Source organism: Brachyhypopomus gauderio, chromosome 3 (genome assembly GCF_052324685.1).
Source record: "Brachyhypopomus gauderio isolate BG-103 chromosome 3, BGAUD_0.2, whole genome shotgun sequence".
In the NCBI taxonomy this organism is placed as follows: Eukaryota; Metazoa; Chordata; class Actinopteri; order Gymnotiformes; family Hypopomidae; genus Brachyhypopomus; species Brachyhypopomus gauderio.
In genome coordinates this window covers 20,251,303-20,271,005 of record NC_135213.1, presented here as the reverse complement: position 1 = coordinate 20,271,005, position 19,703 = coordinate 20,251,303, and the positions used below count along the sequence as shown (strand labels likewise).

At 49.4% G+C, this 19,703-nt stretch overlaps 2 protein-coding genes across 15 annotated transcripts in view; one reads left to right on the top strand and one right to left on the bottom strand.

Annotated features, from left to right (window-relative positions):
• The first annotated feature begins 429 nt into the window (after positions 1–429).
• Positions 430–3,030, top strand: hexim1 (HEXIM P-TEFb complex subunit 1). Of its 2 annotated transcripts, none has more exons than XM_077000173.1 (2): positions 430–582; positions 1,458–3,030. In XM_077000173.1, exon 2 carries the CDS (start codon positions 1,474–1,476, stop codon positions 2,524–2,526), a length of 1,053 nt encoding a protein of 350 aa, XP_076856288.1. In that variant the 5' UTR covers positions 430–582; positions 1,458–1,473; the 3' UTR covers positions 2,527–3,030. The 2 variants fall into 2 exon arrangements, with proteins under 2 accessions (XP_076856288.1, XP_076856287.1); XM_077000172.1 differs by lacking the exon at positions 430–582 and adding an exon at positions 1,068–1,223.
• A 1,023-nt stretch (positions 3,031–4,053) lies between these two features.
• The window catches only part of arhgap23b (Rho GTPase activating protein 23b), a 34,513-nt gene continuing 18,863 nt past the window's right edge, over positions 4,054–19,703 (bottom strand). For 4 of the 13 annotated variants that reach the window (XM_077000160.1, XM_077000157.1, XM_077000158.1 and 1 more), the window contains exons 2-24: positions 18,893–19,075; positions 17,977–18,001; positions 17,781–17,873; positions 17,597–17,675; positions 17,409–17,469; positions 15,688–17,026; positions 13,737–13,883; positions 12,915–13,026; positions 12,644–12,683; positions 12,404–12,541; positions 11,862–12,188; positions 11,612–11,673; positions 11,280–11,398; positions 10,360–10,478; positions 9,978–10,130; positions 9,792–9,870; positions 9,622–9,695; positions 9,391–9,480; positions 8,914–9,039; positions 8,076–8,117; positions 6,935–7,028; positions 5,961–5,992; positions 4,054–5,859 (exon numbers count right to left, since the gene is read on the bottom strand). In XM_077000160.1, coding sequence (XP_076856275.1) covers positions 5,002–5,859; positions 5,961–5,992; positions 6,935–7,028; positions 8,076–8,117; positions 8,914–9,039; positions 9,391–9,480; positions 9,622–9,695; positions 9,792–9,870; positions 9,978–10,130; positions 10,360–10,478; positions 11,280–11,398; positions 11,612–11,673; positions 11,862–12,188; positions 12,404–12,541; positions 12,644–12,683; positions 12,915–13,026; positions 13,737–13,883; positions 15,688–17,026; positions 17,409–17,469; positions 17,597–17,675; positions 17,781–17,847 — 4,158 coding nt within the window. In that variant the 5' untranslated portion in view covers positions 17,848–17,873; positions 17,977–18,001; positions 18,893–19,075 and the 3' untranslated portion in view covers positions 4,054–5,001. Of the gene's footprint in view, positions 5,860–5,960; positions 5,993–6,342; positions 6,443–6,934; positions 7,029–8,075; positions 8,118–8,913; positions 9,040–9,390; positions 9,481–9,621; positions 9,696–9,791; positions 9,871–9,977; positions 10,131–10,359; positions 10,479–11,279; positions 11,399–11,611; positions 11,674–11,861; positions 12,189–12,403; positions 12,542–12,643; positions 12,684–12,914; positions 13,027–13,736; positions 13,884–15,687; positions 17,027–17,408; positions 17,470–17,596; positions 17,676–17,780; positions 17,874–17,976; positions 18,002–18,892; positions 19,076–19,703 lie in introns of all 13 variants that reach the window. The other 9 variants (XR_013130030.1, XR_013130032.1, XR_013130031.1 and 6 more) reach the window with 9 other exon arrangements.

Below are 19,703 nucleotides of genomic sequence, written 5' to 3'. Positions count from 1 at the left end.
TGTAGCTCTAATTCAGAACACAAAAAGCTTAAACCGAACTACGTAAACTATCTACATAGTCGGCTTTAAAAAACAACAAAAAACCAAGTAAGCCCGTTAGCTAGTCAGGTCTAGCTGTGCCAACCGATTTAGAGTATCTTCCCGAAATAGACATATTTGGACTCGTAGCCACTGGGCCTGGTGAAAATTCAAACGTTAATGACCACGTTTAAAACACAGCAACCGTATTAAGTTGCCGTTATTTTGAATATTTTTTAATTGTACCAAAGTATAAAGGGGTGAAGCAAAGCTACCCAGCTAGCTAGTTAGGTTAGTTCGACTCCATTAGCTAGCTAGCGAGCAAACAGTAGTTAATATCCCTCATTCACATCAGAAGAGGTGCTTTCTATCATTTTTAGAAAAAGGCTTAGCAAATGTTGGTCAGATAGAGAAATTACATAGTACTTTAATATATAAAATCAAACTAGTCGTGAAAATGTGCACATTCGTCAACTCCACGAAGACACACGTTACACTGGTTAATCACTCCGTTGAAGCACTACTTTGTGGATGAAGAGCGTTTAATCCCACCGAAGGCGCAAGGTATGTACGCATTCTCAATGGGACGATAATGCGAGAAAATTATGAAATTATGAGCTACTATTGTCTGCTGTGAATTTGTTCAGAGAATTTAATTCACTTTATTTAAGTAGCCCAATTCCAATTTTTATAATGCTTAATATATCTGTATTGAAAAGAGAACGTATATACCCATTATAAAGCTGATGGTAGCGTCCACTAGAGTGACCGGGACAGCTTTCTTTTTGATTGACACGCGAATGCACTAACCAGGATTCTCATTTCGGGCCGTGAGGCGAGAATAAACTTTTCAACCAATGACGTTCTTGAGTGGGTGTATCTCGATGGGGACTGAAAACAGTCAATGAATTATGGGAAGTGTAGGTTTAAGTATGAATTACTGGTAAACGTTAACGAAGAAGCGGACTTCAAATCCCAATAAGCAGAAAAAAATGAGGACTAGCCGCATGCGCCTTTTACGTGGGGGAGGTAATAAATTCACAAGCCACACTCCACTCCGTAGCAGAAGCGAAAAGGAGTTGACAACAGCTAGAAACGTACTAGGCCCCATCAAGAAAGCAAGCTAGTTGTAGACGGAACGGAAAGAGTTAACGTTTACAGTCTTAAGTAGCGTAACAACTGAAACGGTAGACTTGAAATCAACGGTAAGATTGTTTCCTCGTGACTTTTCCGAATAAGTTATTTGTGTCAAAATGTGTTTAAAAATGTTAACGTAAGCTAAGTAAACATTCACTTTTTAAACACTATCCGTTTTTCTAAATACTAGGCATTGTTTACAATATTTTATGCTGTTTATGTTATGTTCCCTTTAATTCTTGAGTTTTAAAAAAGCAGTGTACCTTTCATCACTCTGATCACAAAACTTGTATCTCCTTCAGGTGGGAGTGTACAGTTATGGAGCTTAAAAGTGATGCGAAGCCGGAGGCTGACAACAGGGGGCGACAAAGAGACGAAAAGCAAAGCGTAATCTCTGAGAAACAAGTGCAACAAAATCAGCTGGAGACCTGTCCTGGACTCGTGTCTGGAGATGCATATCCAATGTGTCTTGACCGGGAGAGGAGTGATCCGGAACCTGAGCCTGGCGACGCCGCCAGTGACGATGGTCTCCTCACAGAAAAGACACCGAGTAAAGTGCAGGGCGAGAAGGAAACGCCGAATAAAAAGCAGTCTGGTTGCACTGGAGCAAGTTCCGATGGTTTATCAGATGGTCGCCAAGGCAAGAAGAAACACCGGCGGCTACCGTCTAAAAATAAGAGACGCTGGAAGCCGTATTTCAAATTAACTTGGGAAGAGAAGAAGGAGTTGGATGAACGGGAGACCGCACGGGCATCAAGAGTAAGAGCTGAAATGTTTGCTAAAGGTCTCCCCGTCGCACCGTACAACACAACTCAGTTTTTGATGGAGGAACACGATCGAGAGGAGCCAGATCTCAACACGGAGCTGTGCGGGCGAAGATCTTTCGGGGCCAGTCGCTCAGAAGACACTGCGAGTGAGGAAGACCGTTTTGAGGCTGAAGAGGAGGAGGAAGAGGAAGGCGAAGGCGGTGGCGGCGGCGGCAGCGATGGCATGGGCCGACCAGGGCACGCAGGCGGCGAGTTTCTGCAGAGAGACTTTTCAGAGACCTACGAAAGATACCATGTGGAGACGCTTCAGAATATGTCTAAACAAGAACTCGTTAAAGAATACCTTGAGCTGGAGAAGTGCATGTCGCGGTTGGAGGAGGAAAACAACTGGCTGCGCCACGTCCGAAGAAACTCGGACGCTTCAGGCGAGAGTACGGCAGGCGAGGGCGCGCAGCGCGTGCGTGAGCTGGAGAGTGAGGTGGAGAGACTGAGGGCTCTCAACGGCGAGCTGCTCTTCCACTACCACCACACTGGGGGGCAAGGACTGAACGGCTCCAAAGCAGGGCCCGACACGGGACACGCAGTTGTGAATGAACCCAAGTAATGGACAAACTTCGTAAATTTGGACATGTTAGGTTTGTTTTATTGTCCTTTGATCTAATTCATTGTCTTACTGTAAGCTACGGTAGTTGATGTGATGCGCTTTCGCCCTGGCATCAAAAGGTAATTTCCTTGAAAGTTTTAATATTGAAACTGTGTGTGCGCGGTCCTATTTAGTCAGTTCATTGTAATATAGGTTAGTTACTCCACACCTAATTGAATTTACAAAAAGAGACCTCTGCTTAGATACGTGTTCAGTTTTCACGAGGAAACACATTGTGATGAGTGACATGTAAATTGGAAGGTATTTGTAAGTTTATCATAACCTACACGCTGAATGTCGGAACGTTTTTCAGTCCAGGAAAACAAGCTTTTGGGTATTTTCTGCTGGTGCAACTGATATTCTGCTTAATGCATGACCAAGGCAGTATGTAATAAACTGTGGAAACCATTACTGGCATTTGTTTTCATCCAAATATATTGTGGATTAAATTATTTTACAGTTCAATTGATGGTTTATTCGTGATTTTTATAGTAAACGGAATGCTTTAAAAAAAAAAATCTGCCTAATTATGTCAACACTTAGGGCAGCGTATAATAAATCCTACTTTAACTTACCTCCATCTCATCTCGCGCGTCATTACAAATAGAAATATGCGTTAAGTGGAGTATGCAGTCGTCCAAGGCTCATGCGATTATAGTCCCTTCAAAACGGCCTTCCAAAGAAATGCAAAGGCGAGGGGCCACTTGACCTTTAAAGCTTTACATTTTGTGTAGATCATATTTTAAGAGCATACTCCCATGAACCTGAAATTGAGCAAATTTACTATAACATATGGGTTTTGAAATTGCAGTAATTTCAGGGTCTCGTGATAATTTAACGACATATCTTGACACTAATATAATGCAGGGCGGCCAGTGCTGCTTCCTACAAGCACAATACTGCACATTTCTCTTGCTTCTCTTGCTTCTGGCACGTTCTTTGTCACGTATTACCGATCGGCTCAGGCAATATAATAAAATTAATCCACTGTCAATCGAGGTCTCGAGCTGAGTCGGGTAAATGTTGGAGTGTACCGTCGTGCAAATCTAAACTCCTCTCGCTCTTGGGTTTCATTCTCTCACTCAGTCTATCTCATATATATATATATATATATATAGAGATGAGTATGTGTGTGTGTATATATATATATATATATATATATATATATATGATTATAGATAGATAGGTGTGTGTTGCATAGATTTAAATATACGTATGTATGTAACATGTATGTATTGTTTTGTCCCTAGTAAACACACACAGTTGCTGCTGGAGAGTATGTGGTTCTTCATTATTTAGATTATTTATCTAATTTATATTAGTTGTGGTTCTGGAGTTTGGCCTGTCATACATCTAGCATGACATGATGAATTTTAAGTCTTGGTGCCAAGAGTATCTTTTGAAAAATTATATCCTTTTTGATTTCACTTTTGAAACACACACACCCCAAAATAAAACATGTCTAGAAAGTAAATAAAAAAAAAAAAGAAAAATCAAAACCAATTTTATATTAAGCCATATATATCATTTGTACACAGAGGTTAACTTAGTCAAGCTTTGTACAATTGTTACAAAAATTGGTCCACACAATCCATACAGTGTATGAATGTACATGCACAGGGGCAAATCAAACACACAGTACAGACATGTTAAAGTCATAAGTAGGCATAGGGCTGGCAGTAATTACTGGTCAAAACGGGAACAACGCAACCATCTAAAGTGGCTGTCCAAAGTCGGCAGTGGGAGAAAGAGCAGGTACTTCATATCCAAACAGACAAGAAAAAGACAGACTGAAATGGCAATTGAGAGCCTATGGTAAGGTTATGATGTGACCATTGTGTTTAGCAGAGTCATCACAAACACGGCCATTACTGGCATGTACACTCCTAAAAGAAAAGGAAACTGTGTATTGGGGAACGATGGGTTTTTAAGGAGCTGGCGAAACATGCCAAAACCGTTTCAGCCTTATCTTCTGCATGTGGGTGCTGCCATGTGTTTTTATAAATGCCCCACAGCATCTCTCGCTCAAACCATTTCACCAGCAGTTGAGCACCTGAGCATGGCCGTGCTGATAAGGTTCAGTGTAAAGTCTCGCTGATATGGCATGAGCATCTCTCAGTGGCTTCTGGCATGAAGGGGACCTCCTCCAGTCATGGAGTGAGAGGAGGGGCAGGAGTTCACCTGCAGACGGCTCGGGTGTTTATTTCACCCATGCAGAAGCCTGAAAGTCCTTAGATCTTTATTGCATGAAATGTGTTCGCTTTCAGCATTCTATGCTTATGCGAGTCGTAGCAGAAATTAATCTGTTGGCGAACCTTTACTGGTTTAAGATCGCCACTTAAAACTTTAACCTCGCACCTTAAAACTTGCTTTTTGAGCAGGGAACAGGGCATCTGCTGGGGGACGTGTTAGTGGTTTAGCTTTCTGGCTGCTCCCTCAGCCCTCTGCAGGAACGCTGCCCACCACCGTGTGGCGTCTCCAGTCTCTTCTCCTGCGCCGCGTCTCTGGGGACGCATGCCGCCGCTGGGCCCCTGACCTCCACAGGTCATTGGCGGAGGCCAACAGGTTGGCCTGCACCTGGCCCAGCCAGCCCTGTTGTAGGGGGGGATCCCGGCTGGGAGATATGGCCTGACGCAGCCTCTCCTGCCCTCGGATGAGTGAGGCTTTGACCCGGGCCAGACCAACCACCCGCTCAAGGGCAGGCTCCTCCCCGAGCAGCCCGCGCTCCGCGTACAGGGAGCGGGGGCGTGCCCTGTCCCCACGCAGCTTCTTTCGGGTCACGGGGTTGGCCTGGCTGAGCCGGTGTGCGGAGCCGGCAGCAGAGGCGGGGCTGGCGGGCCGACCCGTGGTGCTTTGCCCCTGAGGGCTTTGCTGTGAGTAGAGGAAGCTGCGGTGCTGCCGTGCCTGCTCTCGCCCGGCCTGCCCACCTTCGTCCACGCCCACTTGCGCACTCCCATCCTCCCCCTGCTGGCTCCCTCCCACTTCCTGTCCTGGCCCCTGCTCTGACCCCGTGACCCTCACTACTTCCCCACCCTTCCCATCCACCTCTTCGACCTGGCTCTGTCTGTCTGCCTCCTCCTCTCCGCCCCCTTCACCCGTCTGCAGCCCCGCGCTCTCGCTCAGCCCGCCGTAGTTGCTGGCTTTGACCGGCTCGTGCTCCGAGTCTTCGTCACTGCTGCTGTCGGTGGGGGAGGTGCTCTGGTGCTTCTTTCTCTTCCGGGTCACAGCAGAAATGATGGACAGGGGCAGGAAGTCCTTGGCACTCATGTCTTTCTTTGAACTCAAGGATCCCTGCTGTAGAGATTCGGCGAGATTCAAACAGCAATACGACTGGCTTCATGTGTCACTATAACAACATGCAGTGTTGATGCTGATTTAAAAAATCAAACTGTTACCTTGGATTTAGCGGAGTCGCTGGTGGTGGAATCTGTACAGGTCAGGAAGAGAGATGGAAGAGTTGGAAGTCAGAGGATAAAGAGAAGTCACAGTCCTCTAACAGTAGTGTACACAAATGTGTGCTCATGGGTAAACAGCCTTCAAATTCAAAGAAAGCACATGCACAACAAAAAGTCCAATATAATAGCAAAAATATTTGTTTCCTCACTTTTTCCTCAAAAAAAGAGGCATTTTTAGGTATTGTACAATGTTGACTGTGAGGATCTATAGATCATGTTTGACTCTCTGATTTGTGCTATAGCACGTTGCTGGCAACCTGAGTGTGTTACAAATTCATCAGTGTTGTTGCAGGTGGCTGGCTAGAATATTTGGAATACTTGCTGCTGAAGGCGTTTTAAGCTTTTAGGGAAAACGCACACACGAAGGCACAGTGCCAGGTGAGAATCCTGCTCCTACTGCAGAGCATGCTTCACTGCCTCGTCTAGCAGAGTGAGGAAGAGACGTCCAGACGAGAGGGAAAGACAGGAAGAAGAAGGGATAGTTCAGGGCGGGAGTATAAATGAGAGGGCAAATGTGAAACGAGTCAGATAAAGTACAAACAAGCAAGCTTCAGAGGGAACGGGGGAGTTTCAACAGAGTTACTGAATTAGAAATGAGAGACACAGATATGAGGAAATGAGAAATAGATGTCTGAATCCTTGCAGGTACCATTAATCCTAATGAGGTGGCAAATATTACTGCTGGTTCAGGGAGGTGTTCTACAAAGTGAGCTGCTTGTATGCTTAACTTAAGGAAGAGGTGATCAGAGCAGAACAAATGTGCCCGGGGTAATGTTCAGGACCACCTTAAATTGAGGCCAAGTTGCCCTGAGGTAAAAATGATAGCCGTTTAGTCGGCTGCTGTGTAAACACCCGCAGCACCTGAGGTGAGGCTGAATGTGGAGTAAACACCTGCTGTGCGGTGGAGGTCTTACCTGAGGTCTCCGTTAGTGGGGCTGTTCTTCCTATGTTGGAGAGGAGGTGGTCAATATTTGGGACAGGCTGCTCATCCTGTTGGTCCTCAGGAGTCTGTGACACAGAGAGGTTCTCAATGGACAGATCAGGCCTCAGACTTTGAGTGGGTCTGAAGAACTAGGAGAAGATAACTTAAGTGTACTTAAGATTCACGAAACGAATGAAGGTTTGCAGCTACTTTTATAATTAATCAGCACAACTAACAAAGTATTACAACTATTGTCTACATAAAACACACAAATACAGCTTTGACTGAAAGCAAAATTATGGTAGTATTGTCAACAATGCACATTTAAAATCACAGCTCTTATAACTGAAAAATGTCATTGTTTCTAAGATTGTAACAGCATATCACAATATGGAAAATTCTAAGAGCAGCCAAAGTTTACTTTTAATGTTTTGCTGAGCTCACTGGCCTTGTAATGGTCCATGAGAATGACTTGGATCTGAACAGCTAGTGTAGGCACCAAGCATTGGCAGCTGTGTATCCTTTTAAAGGGCCTCTGCTACAACAAGGCTGGAGAACCCAGGCACACAGGAACGCGTGTGGAGAGTTTCCTATTTGGGCAACACGAAATTCATACTCGTGCACAAGCTTGCTTCTGCTGCGTAATGCTCTGTGGGCGTTATTTGTGCTTCTAAGCAAATATTTCCAATACAACCTGTAGTGTTGGTAATAGTAGTTGTAAGAGCCTAAAGTAATTTAAAATCCTCTAGTTAAAATTGGCTTGTTACCTTTGACACTGAGGAAGGACACATGCTCCCTCACACTGTGATAATATGTGAAGTGAAAAAAATTGGCTTAACTGGTCTCAGGACAGTGTTAAAGGAAACCAGTCATATCCCAGCTTGAGTGGTATTTATCCTGCTAGCAGAGCAGACCTCAGGCATGTTAAAAGATGGATGTGAGATATCAGATTCAGTTATTATTAGTGTAAAATGTGTGGTGCATAAGCACGAATCACAGCTTTAATCTGTTCCAATTCCTGAGCTCCGAGCCCCAGGAGATCCAACCGGTTTCACTAGTGCCACGCATGTGCCGTTTTTCCAAAGGCCAACATCCCATCCGTATAATCATGGCAAACATCAGACTCCTGGTACCTTTTCGTCTTTATCCAGTTCCTCACTGAAGAACCAGTCATACTGCAAGGAACAGAAAAGAGAAGTGAAGTTTGCAACAAGCCCGCCATCATTCCAACCAAGCGGACACTTGGGGGCAAAGATGGAGGAAAGGTGCTGAGGGAAGGGTGGGGAGGAGGGTGGAGGAGGGTGGAGGAGGAGGGTGGGGAGGAGGGTGGAGGAGGAGGGGGGAGGAGGGTGGAGGAGGAGGGTGGAGAGGAGGGTGGGGAGGAGGGTGGAGGAGGAGGGGGGAGGAGGGTGGAGGAGGAGGGTGGAGAGGAGGGTGGAGGAGGAGGGTGGAGGAGGGTGGGGAGGAGGGTGGAGGAGGAGGGTGGAGGAGGAGGGTGGGGAGGAGGGTGGAGGAGGAGGGTGGAGGAGGAGGGTGGGGAGGAGGGTGGAGGAGGAGGGTGGAGGAGGAGGGTGGGGAGGAGGGTGGGGAGGAGGGTGGGGAGGAGGGTGGTGGAGGAGGGTGGTGGAGGAGGGTGGGGAGGAGGGTGGTGGAGGAGGGTGGTGGAGGAGGGTGGTGGAGGAGGGTGGGGAGGAGGGTGGTGGAGGAGGGTGGTGGAGGAGGGTGGGGAGGAGGGTGGAGGAGGGTGGAGGAGGGTGGGGAGGAGGGTGGGGAGGAGGGTGGAGGAGGGTGGAGGAGGGTGGGGAGGAGGGTGGAGGAGGGTGGAGGAGGAGGGTGGGGAGGAGGGTGGAGGAGGAGGGTGGGGAGGAGGGTGGAGGAGGAGGGTGGGGAGGAGGGTGGGGAGGAGGGTGGAGGAGGGTGGAGGAGGAGGGTGGAGGAGGAGGGTGGGGAGGAGGGTGAGGGTGTGCTCACGTGCTGGATGAGCGTCTCCACGATCTTGTAGCGGTCAGGCATGTGTGTCACCATGGCCGTCATGTTGTCTTCCGAGGTGCGTACCAGCGTGGGGCCGAAGACCAGGGCGAGGTTTCTGGGCTCCATCTAAGGGAAGTGGACACGGACAGGTCATGAGTGGCCAGAGATGGTCCCAGTGCAGCCTGGGATGGATGATGCCAGAATTTGATGAATTAGAAAAGTGCTCAGTGAGAAAGGGGCCCTCCACATTAAAGGGTTGGCATCTACCCTTGACAGCTATATTTTGAGCTGTTTTGCATTGGAGTTCTGAAAAGTGTGCAATATGCAGAATGAATCACGATCCTACAGCTTATATGCTTAAGAGGCAAAAACGGATTCTAGAGGTTTATAAATATTTTATAAATATGGGCTAGTGAGACCACTTTGCTTGTGTTGCTTAGACATGCATGGTGACCGACTGAGGACAAGATACTACACCTTATTCTTCTCTGCATGGTCCGCCACTGTCTTAAGGTGGCCAATCAGAAATTTAAGTGTGTGGTGGTAATGATCAGGCAAGTCATGAATCTTTGAGAAAGGCAAAGAGAACGTCACCTTCAGCAGGAGTGAAAAAATAAATCTAGGCAGAATTCAGCATGATTATTAGTGATCAAGGGTGATGTACAAAATATAACAATTCAGCTAACTGAAGAAGGCAGCCGTATGTACCAGCTTCCTCATGGTCTTCAGGCGATCCCCTGCATCATCTAAGCGGTTGGCCTCGATGAAGTCATTGTATTTGTCTGCAAGCAGGAGGCAGCAGTAAGCAGCTGTGCGTGGACACCCTCATGCCCACAGCCAGCTATAGCATGACTGTCATGTGAAGGGAAGAAACCCACCATCAGTGAAAAGAGGTTCTGGAAGCTTCCTGAAGAAAGACTTGAGAAGGCTGCTGATGACGTTCAGGTCCTGCCACCTCTGTGGAGGCAAAGCTGTGCGTGAGAGACTTACGCCCCATTTACCCTCACTCTGTCTGGCTATTGGCCTATCCCCCTGTCAATCTCCGTCAACCCCCCTGTGCTCACTTCTTCCGTGATGTTGATGTCCATGCCCTTGTTCAGCTGCTCCTGAAGTGTGCACACCATGGCGTTGTTACCCGGCACGCGGTAGATGCCCGTGTACTCCAGGCCTATCCCCTCCACCAGGCTACAGCAGATCTCCACGATCAGGGGGACAAACTGCGAGAGCCCCGGACACACACACACACACACACACACACACACACACACACACACACACACACACACACACACACACACACACACCAACAACACACACCAACAACACACACGGCCACATTTTCATTCCCTGACAGGGTGGCGTGCCAAGTTCTTCACACCTATGGATTTTGTTGCATTCCGCGGCACTACTTGACATATCCACATTCTCCACTTCACAATGACTGACCTTATTATTGGCCCCTGGTGGGCAGTCCTCCAAACGCACCCCAAAGGCTTTAGGCACTCCCTTCTTTCCCTTCTTCATGATGTTGATGCTCCACGAAGCCTTGGGGGCACTGCTCACTTCTAATGGAGTCAGAGAGAGAGCAAGAGGAAAGGTCAAAAGGGCCCCCAACGTCTCCGCTGGTCACAACATGATTTCATGTACGCTCGGTTAATGGAACGGGCCCAGACCGTGTAATCAAGGGGCCGGAGTGGGCACCTATAAGTAGAGCCTGCGTTCCAAATCATTTTCAGAGCGGCGGTGCTGACCCAGAATCAGCAGTAATAATAGGGAGTGCAGGGAAGAGGTGACCCTGAGACGGCGCCTCGGCTGTCTCACCAAAGGGCTCGTGAGCTCACAGCCTGGAGATGCTGCGCTGCAGTGTGGAGACCTGCCTTTCACCACGCAGCCCTCCAACACCGGCTGAAGGCTGAACTACACTGAGAAGAGGCTGTGAACCTCTGTGTGTGGACTCAGAGAAGAGGTGTTGGGGTTTGGGGTAACATTAACCATTAACATTAACATTACAGTCACCCTGTAATGAACAACTCCAAATTCCCAACTGTGTGTTGTGTGTATTTTGGTATCAAGTGAATGCTGAATAGCTACCCCATATCGGTGGTGGGTCATAAAACCCAAACCGAACCAGAACTAGCATACAAACAGATTGGAGCAGTCTGAGAATCCAAACGTTTCCATGACCTGTCCGAGACATCAACGCATGGTGAGATTTTCTAGGGGACGCTGCCCTTGGTGTACAAGCTCACGCTCAAACACACTGGCTGACGCGCATGAGATATCCGCACAGGATAGGTACACAGAGGTGTAACTAAAGCTAGACAATCTGTTCACGTTCTTCCGGTTGGTGTCCACGCAGGACTGACCCTTGCCGTCGGTCTTGAGGGAGCGGTTCGCTCCCGAGGCGCTGTCCGTCTTGGACAGGAGGAAGGGCTGCACCATGCGGTGGACTCGTGGAGACGTGTCTGGCTTATTACCTGTTGGGCTGTCGATGACACAAAAACAGATACACGGTAATATAACACAGTGTAATGTAAGCCGACACTGTAATACATCCAGGTGTCTATACATAAAGTTATCATTTCTATGGCATGTGATAATTTAATCACTTAGTTGTACTAAACACAACATGGATAACTCTCAGTAATTAAACAGCTATAATGTTCTCAAGTGACAGCAAAGAAAAAAAGAAAGGTACCTTTGTTTCCTGTAGTCGTTCAGTTTCTTATTGATGAGGGCCTGTCTGGAGAATCCTAGTTCCTATAAAAATACATTAAAGCAACCATTAATCACAGATGAATATGAAGTATATTGCAAACAAAACACGAGTTCATTTCAGCTTAATTGAAAGACGATTTTAATTATTAGGACTTTGAAATTCTTATGAGAGGGAGTAGTGGGTGGAGCTTTGTTAACCTTGGCCCCACCCACATGCTCCCCTGCCTGACCTCGCTGTCGGTCTTGCTGTTCTCTCGGATGACGCGGATCCAGCCGAGCATGTCGTCGCGGTCCTCTGCCTGCAGCAGGTACTCGCAGAAGTCCTGCGTGGTGAGGCGCAGCACATGCTTGCGCTTGGTCTCGCTGTACGCGATGTCAATCAGGCAGCCGCGGATGCTGATTGGCTGCTCGTCCTCCGCCTGCCCGCCACCAGGGCCCCGCCCTGGCGTTCCGGCCCCGTGGAGCACCGCCTCCCTCTTGTCCTTGTAGAGGAAGAGCGAATGGCAGCGCAGCACGGAGAAGGCCCGTTTCCACGGCCGCATGGCACCGCCCACTTTCTGCGCAGGACAGAGAAGGGAGATGCTGTATCCACTGTGGTGCGTGAATGTCTCCCTCACTGTGTCCGGGGGTGGGGTGTGCTGTAACTGGGACTGCTGGCTTGTTCACCACTTTATGGCCACTCAGGTGAATTGGCTTTACGAGGTTAAGCAAACACCTCATTAAACAACCCCACCTTTCACCCCACACTTGGCCTGTTTACAGTGGCTCACACCTTGCCCTTCTCTGTGAGGATCTGCTTGTAGTGCAGCCATCCCTCCTTCCTGATGTCCGTCAGCGTGATGGTGCCCAGCTCGGAGGTGGAGTGGCGTTTGGAACGGGCATCCTCCGCCGCTCGGAGGCTCTCCAGGGACTGAACACAAGCACCAACACACACACCAACAATTAGCCACGCGCAGGGCCCACATGCAGGAGCGTGAACTCATACGCCGCGAACGAGGTTAGATGGTCTTACCCCATCTGTGAAGAAGCTTTTAACTCTTTTTGGTAATCTCCTGGAGACGGAGGCAGAAATAAGAAACACACTCACAACCGAAGACGTAATTAGCCAAACGCTCTTTGAAGACCATTACTTTAATTTACATTCAGTGCACAGCTACTAAGAAAATGCACCGACATTGTGCAGAGTCATTTCTGAAACGCACAACTGGTGTAATGTGCGTCCGTAACACCAACACGAAGAGCCGTGCGGCTGACACCACGCGGCGGCCGGCGAGTGCACTCACGACAGCACGCGGCCCTCCTCCCGGAACACGTTCAGCCCCTCGTCACATGACTTGGAGCGCTCTGTGGTGATGGCCAGCAGGTATGAAGAGCGGCGGCTATTCTTCACGTTGCCTGGGAGGGAATGGAGGGGGGGGGGGGGGGGGGGGACAGGGGAATATGAGAAATCACAGACAATCACGGAGATGGATGAGGCACGAGAGAAAGCGTGGACAGCATGAGCGATTAAAGACAGATGTCTTCACTAATCATGCGCAGCTGGCCATCTACAACTTACCAGGCGTGAGTGATATTTGCCAATTTTTGAAAGCGTTTCTGTTAAGTTGCAGCCCTGCAATGGTGAGCAGTGAGATGGAAGAAACAGATGATGGATGTTAGACCAGGAAGAGGAAATGGAACAGGACATGTACAGACGCGTGTCAGAGCGGCAGGACGAAGCGACGTCTTCTCTCGGAAATGTCCCGCGACACGCGGCCCCGTCCCTAGGACGGGTGACACTCCTAGAAAAGGGTTGGAGTCACAGGCTGAGGACCCATGCTGAAAGCTGAAGCTGATGCCATGGCAACGGGTGGAAGGCAGCGCCGGCAGGGGAAGTGACCAGATGAGAGAAGGGAGAGATCAAGCAAGCTGGATGATAGTGGTCACGCCGGTGGTGGGTGAGACAGATACAATGACAGAAGCAGAGAATCGCCAGCTGAGGATCAGAGAGAGAGAGAGAGAGAGAGAGAGAGAGAGAGAGAGAGAGAGAGAGAGAGAGAGAGAGAGAGAGAGAGAGAGAGAGAGAGAGAGAGAGAAGGCGGGGTAGGTGTGGGGCGTGCACTCACTGCCATCCGTGTCGAGGAGGCGTGTGAGAGGAGAGACGAGGGGGGAGGAGGCAGGGAGGGTGGGCACTTGGCACGGGCCGCCGGACACCACAGAGGAGGCGGGGACGTGCTGGGCGAGCAGGTCGACACTGGGGCTGGTGGGCTCGTCTGCAGGGAAGGGGGTATAGTTACTGGCGTGGGGGGATCTCGGGATGATCACAACGAACAAGGCACTTCGCCCTCCTGCTGGGTTACTGGTCATGACAGACACCAAAAGGGACGTTAGGCACAAGCAAACCTGGCTGAAGCATCTGTGTACACAATTCTCAGTTAGGTGGTGTAGAACGGCCCAATATCGATTGCTAGGAAGTCCTGCACCATTACACTGAATTATGACCTTTGTAAACCACTATGGCCTAAAAATGGTCTTAAAATTGTTCCAAAGGTATACTGAAATTTCAGCATTAATTTTAGAATCCGTTAGTAAATGAATATTTAGGGATGCAGGTGATACAGACCAGGCATGAGGCGGCCCCCTCCCAGTAGAACCCAGTGTACCAGTCTACAATGTCTACATTACTGTTTACAATGCCTGTATTCAAACTGGTGTAATGGAAACTGATGTTGCATCTGTCCTGCTATATACTGGAAGTTCTTGTTTTCCAAAGCTTCTGGCCAGACGTTTGATGAAAGGAATGTTGTCACAGATTCCTTCCTCCATTTTGAATGACTGAAGGCTGCCCACTGTGCAAATCTTGGGAGCAGACTACATAGTCAGAACGCATAATGTACATAAAAATATAATTAAAATGCCCCATTGACTGTTTAGAGATCAGAGACTTACACCCCTGGCCCACACCCTGTTATATCCACTGTGATGGTTGTTAACAAAAAAATAATAATAATAAAAAAATAAAAAATAAAAACTCAGACATCCCAAGTCCTCAGTAGGCCTCGATCAGACAGGAAAGTTTAGGTTAAACAAGGTTTTGAAAACACATGAGGGATTTTCAATTTTCTATATAAAAGCCGTTTTTTATGTTTCCTAAAGATAGTAGTGTGATCTTTGATATGCTCTGAAAAGTCAGTATATATTCAGAATATATAAAAGTCATTATATATTCAGAAGTGTAAATACACTATATTGCCAAAAGTATTCACTCACCCATCCAAATGATCGGAGTCAGGTGTTACAATCACTTCCATGGCCACAGGTGTATAAAATTAAGCACCTAGCTGCCAGGATAACGGTACTTGTCTGATGGCTTTGTGCCATATTTGGTGGAGGGGGGATTATGGTGTGGGGTTGTTTTTCAGGAGCTGGGCTCGGTCCCTTAGTTCCAGTGAAAGGAACTCTGAATGCTTCAGCATACCAGGACATTTTGGACAATTCCATGCTCCCAACTTTGTGGGAACAGTTTGGAGCTGGCCTCTTCCTCTTCCAACATGACTGTGCACCAGTGCACAAAGCAAGGTCCATAAAGACATGGATGGAGTTTGGTGTGGATGAACTTAACTGGCCTGCACAGAATCCTGACCTCAATTCGATAGAACACCTTTGGGATGAATTAGAGTGGAGACTGAGAGTCAGGCCTTCTCATCCAACATCAGTATGTGACCTCACAAATGCGCTTCTGGAAGAATGGTCAAAATCCCCATAAGCACACTCTTAAACCTTGTGGACAGCCTTCCCAGTTGAAGAGTTGAAGCTGTTCAAGCTGCAAACTTAAGCTCATATGTGAGTCAAGGAAGGTGAGTGAATACTTTTGGCAATATAGTGTATATGCTGGACAAACGTTAACCTTAGTGACTGAACCTGTACCAGTAAATTGAGTGCATTCTTATCCTTATCTGTATCTTTAATTTCAAAGTATAATTTGGGGTTCTAACTGTAAACTACAAATATTACATTTCTACATATTCTAAGTGAAGTGAACTTTCTGGCACTAATGATCGTTCAGCTCTCACTGACCTATGAAGGGAATGGAGGCCAGGGAGTCATGCTCCACAGGCAGGCCCTGTAGACTGCCGTTGGGCCTGCTCGCGGGGTCTCCCGCCCGTACAGCAGGGGTCGTGGCCACGGCAGGCTCGGTTAGATGCCCCGGCACCCCCGAGTTGGGCTGGCGTGCGTGGGTGTGTTTGCCGGATGGGGGCTTTTGCCTGAGGAGGACCTCTTGCGTGGGAGCGTGAGAAGCGACCTGTGCAGACCCTCCCTCGGAGGCCGTCTTCGCCGAGTCCTGCGTCTCGGCGGCAGAGGACAGTGACAGAGGGGATGAGTCTCGACCCGAAGAGAGTGCGCTGTCTGGGGGGCTGGCTTTGGGCGTGGGCGTCCAGCTGAGGTGGGCGTAGGAAGCGTCCCTGAAGGAGTGTGCCTGCTGCATGATGTGGCCGGCCTTACGGCAGAAGGAGGGGCTGTAGCTGCGGTAGCCCACCGTCTGGTCATCTACCGCCTGCGTGGGAAGTCGTCTGGACTGGGCTGTCGTATGTGGGTGGAGGTCGGCCTGCTTCTGGGTAAGACCGGCTCCCCATCCTGCAGGCGCCGGCGTGGCAGAAACAGCCGGGCCGGGCCGCTCCTCCGGCCTGCCTGGCGGGCCGCCCTGCTGCGGCCAGGCTGGCTTCCCATAGCGGGGTGAGACCAGGACACCCGCCTGGCCCAGCGACTCCAGCGAGTGTCCACAGCTCTGCTCGTACGCGGCGTATGAAGCCAGCGGGTTCTCGGAGCAGGAGCGGCCGGAGGGCAGCGCACACATGCCCGGCCAGTTCGGCCCTGCTCCTGCGGCGTGGTGGTGGTGGAGTAGCGTCTCCTGCGAGGCGCTGTGGGCCCAGGCCACGTGCCCCCCTGGCGCCGGACCAGAATCTATCAGCCGCTCTTGGGAGCCGCCATGCGGGCGGTGTGCCGCGGCCAGGCCCGTGACCCCCATTGCCTGGCTGTGGTACCAATCGGCCAGTGCCTGGTGACACAGTCTGCTGCGCGTCTGGCCAGCCTTGCGGGGGTGGGGCAGCGAGGCCGAGGCGATGGCCGCGTTGTGGTTGGCGAAGTGGAAGTCCAGCGGGCTGACGACTATTCCCACCGAGGAAGAGGAGCGGGCGCGGTGGTGGCCCAGAACGTGGCGGCCTGGCCCGTCCGAGCGCTGTCCCGTGTCTCCGCTGGCGCTGGCCGATGCTGCGTCACCCGGGCTGTGGGTCTGAGCCGACGCTGTGGCAGGGGTGGGCTTACTGCGCGAGTAGCAGATGGGGGGAGGCTCCGGAAGGTTCCTGGCCACCCCTGTGTAAGGCTCGTTGCCTTTCAGATAGGCGTCCTGAGAGTACGCCTGTGAGAAAGAGTGAAGAAGGAACACAGAGTTACAAATGTGTAGAAAGATGAAAAGGAGAGAGTAAAAGGAGGACAAGAAGGATCAGAACAGTCTGTTGTTCAGATATTTATTATCACAGGCACTGTGCTGCATGTCCAAATATAGGACATTTCAGACCAATACCCATAGCTAAGTAATGACAGAAGCCTGCATATCAAACTAAAATCTTTTTCAATTAAATGGTAAAGAATAAAAGGGTAATCTTTAAAAGCAATGTGCTCTAAAAACATAACCGCCTGCTAATCAGTAGAAACTTCCATGCTGTGAATAATTATAAAAAGATTGTGGCAGGCATGCGGGAGAGGAAGAGGAGGATGAAGAGCAGAAAGGTCATACTCACACTTACCAACTGGAGCACATCTTCATCTTTAGGCATGATGGACAGCTCCAGCACGTTTGCACTGCACACAGAGACGCAGACGAGACAAACCACAGACACGTTTGTGCGACTGCTATTGGACACATACACTGGGCAGCATTGTTAACCTTACAGGATGGGTTACTTAAGTTTCACCACTGTCTGCTCACCTGTTCTGGATCAGTGCTATGACCTGAGTGTAGGTTTTGCCTAGAACACTCTCCCCATTCACTTTCACCAGTCTGTCCCCTACGTGAGAACACACAGACACGCCCACAGACAAGTACACACGATTGGTGAAAACAAATAGCGCAGTATCTCCTTATTATGGGCGATCCGAGAGTGTTCTGCTACCTGTGCAAAGCCCAGCCTGGTGGGCGGGACCCTTCTCCCTCACACTCTTCACAAATATAGTGTCCATGGGCTCTAGACGGCCCTTCTGGTTCGCTAACCAAAGAGCACAAACATATCAACACAGAACTACTCACATGCACCCACAAATTGAAAATGTTCCCTGGAAAAAGCAAGCCCAAGATAATTTAACACTTACCTTTACCATTTCCATTTTCTTCATCCTGGAGAGAGAGAGAGAGAGAGAGAGAGAGAGAGAGAGAGAGAGAGAGAGAGAGAGAGAGAGAGAGAGAGAGAGAGAGAGAGAGAGAGAGAGAGAGAGAGAGAGAAAACCATGATAATTTAGCACAATGTGGCCTGTTAACCACCAGAGGGAGACATCCCTCATCAAAACAATGCTTGGCAGTATTGAGATTCGTGTCCAGTGCACAATAGTGATTGGTAAGTAAATGTAATACAACAATTTGAATATTTAGCCACACTAACACACACACACACACACACACACACAAGGTGATCGGGGCTACACATAAAGCCTCTATATTCAGAAGACACACACTCACAAGAGCTGAGTGGACAGTGTGGTGGTAACCTGGTGTGTGTGGGCTTTGAGGCTTCGCTGACATGGCTCATTCCTGATACATGCAGACAAAAGCTGCTGAGTGCCGGGCGTTGGCCTGACCCGCCGCCCAGCTCACGGAGCCCGAGCAGGGGCCTCAACACCAGACAGCGGCTGGGGTTAAGGCCCCTGCCCTCCACATGGGGAAATGCCCTATAGGGTGACTGCTCGTGACCCGCTTACTGATCACATGACCGCCTGAGAGACCAAAGTCCTACAACTGCTGAGAGTGAGGTCAGAGGTCAGCAGATTAAAATGCCCTTGGCATGGGGCACTCTGCAGGAGAGCCATTCTATGCTGTAATGGTTTTAGGCTAGATACACTGGAAATTTGTGTGCACTGTGTGAACAGAAGAAACGGCCATGCATGAAACAGGAGGATCAAGGATCAAACTGAGACGCAGACAGTCCCAGAGCAACATATGCACTTTAACGCGTGCTGTTAATTGTCCTACGGGTGCGTATTCTTCGCAGACTTCATGTCTGGATCTGCTTACCTTCAGAGAGGAGTGGAAGGCCGACTCCGGCGGGTACACTATGAAGTGTCTGAGCGTGAAGCCAAAGCCCTGCGAGTTCTTCTGCACCACCACAGTACGAGGGCCCTTCCACGCCCCGCCCTCTCCAGACGCCGCACCGGCGTTCTCATTGGACGATGGGACTCCATCTCTTTGCCCTTTCGCCTGTGAAGGAGTATATGACATGGAGACCACGGCATGAAATGGTGACCCAAAAAAAGAAAGAAAGAAAAAAAAAAGCCACCCTGAGCAAGTTCCTCAGTGAGGCGCAGTGGTGCTAATCTTGGCCCTGTATATGATATATCCTGTCTGTGGAGATGACTCAGTCATGGCTGCCAGCACTGCCGTGCCCATTCACAAAATGTGGTGTCTACATAAAGTTTGGGGTGGGCTCAATACACGGTAGGGCTGTTACAGTAATCTCCACCCATGCTGGGGGGCAACAGAACCCCCCACCCCCCTCACACAGGACTGAGGAATGTCTCAGGAATGTCTATTTTAAACATAGATGCTATAATCAACTACCACATGGGACTTACCAACAATGGCAGAGGGCAAAAGTAAATAGAGGGGTTCCTGAGTGGGAACAGCGAGAGCATTAAAACACGGCACTCGCACGCACTCCCACCCACACACGGGCAGCGAAGGTGTGAGCAAAGTTCATCTCAGACTCCAGGTCAAGTTGGGAGCAAAGGCGGAAACACCGTCCCATTAAAATCCGAAAATACCTTTCACTCAGCACAAGGCACATGACAGGCAGGCCATTGATTAGGCCTAATAATAGCGATGATGG

Excerpts from the sequence above, each read along its gene's own strand:
- hexim1 (XM_077000173.1), top strand. The coding sequence starts at position 1,474 with ATGGAGCTTAAAAGTGATGCGAAGCCGGAGGCTGACAACAGGGGGCGA.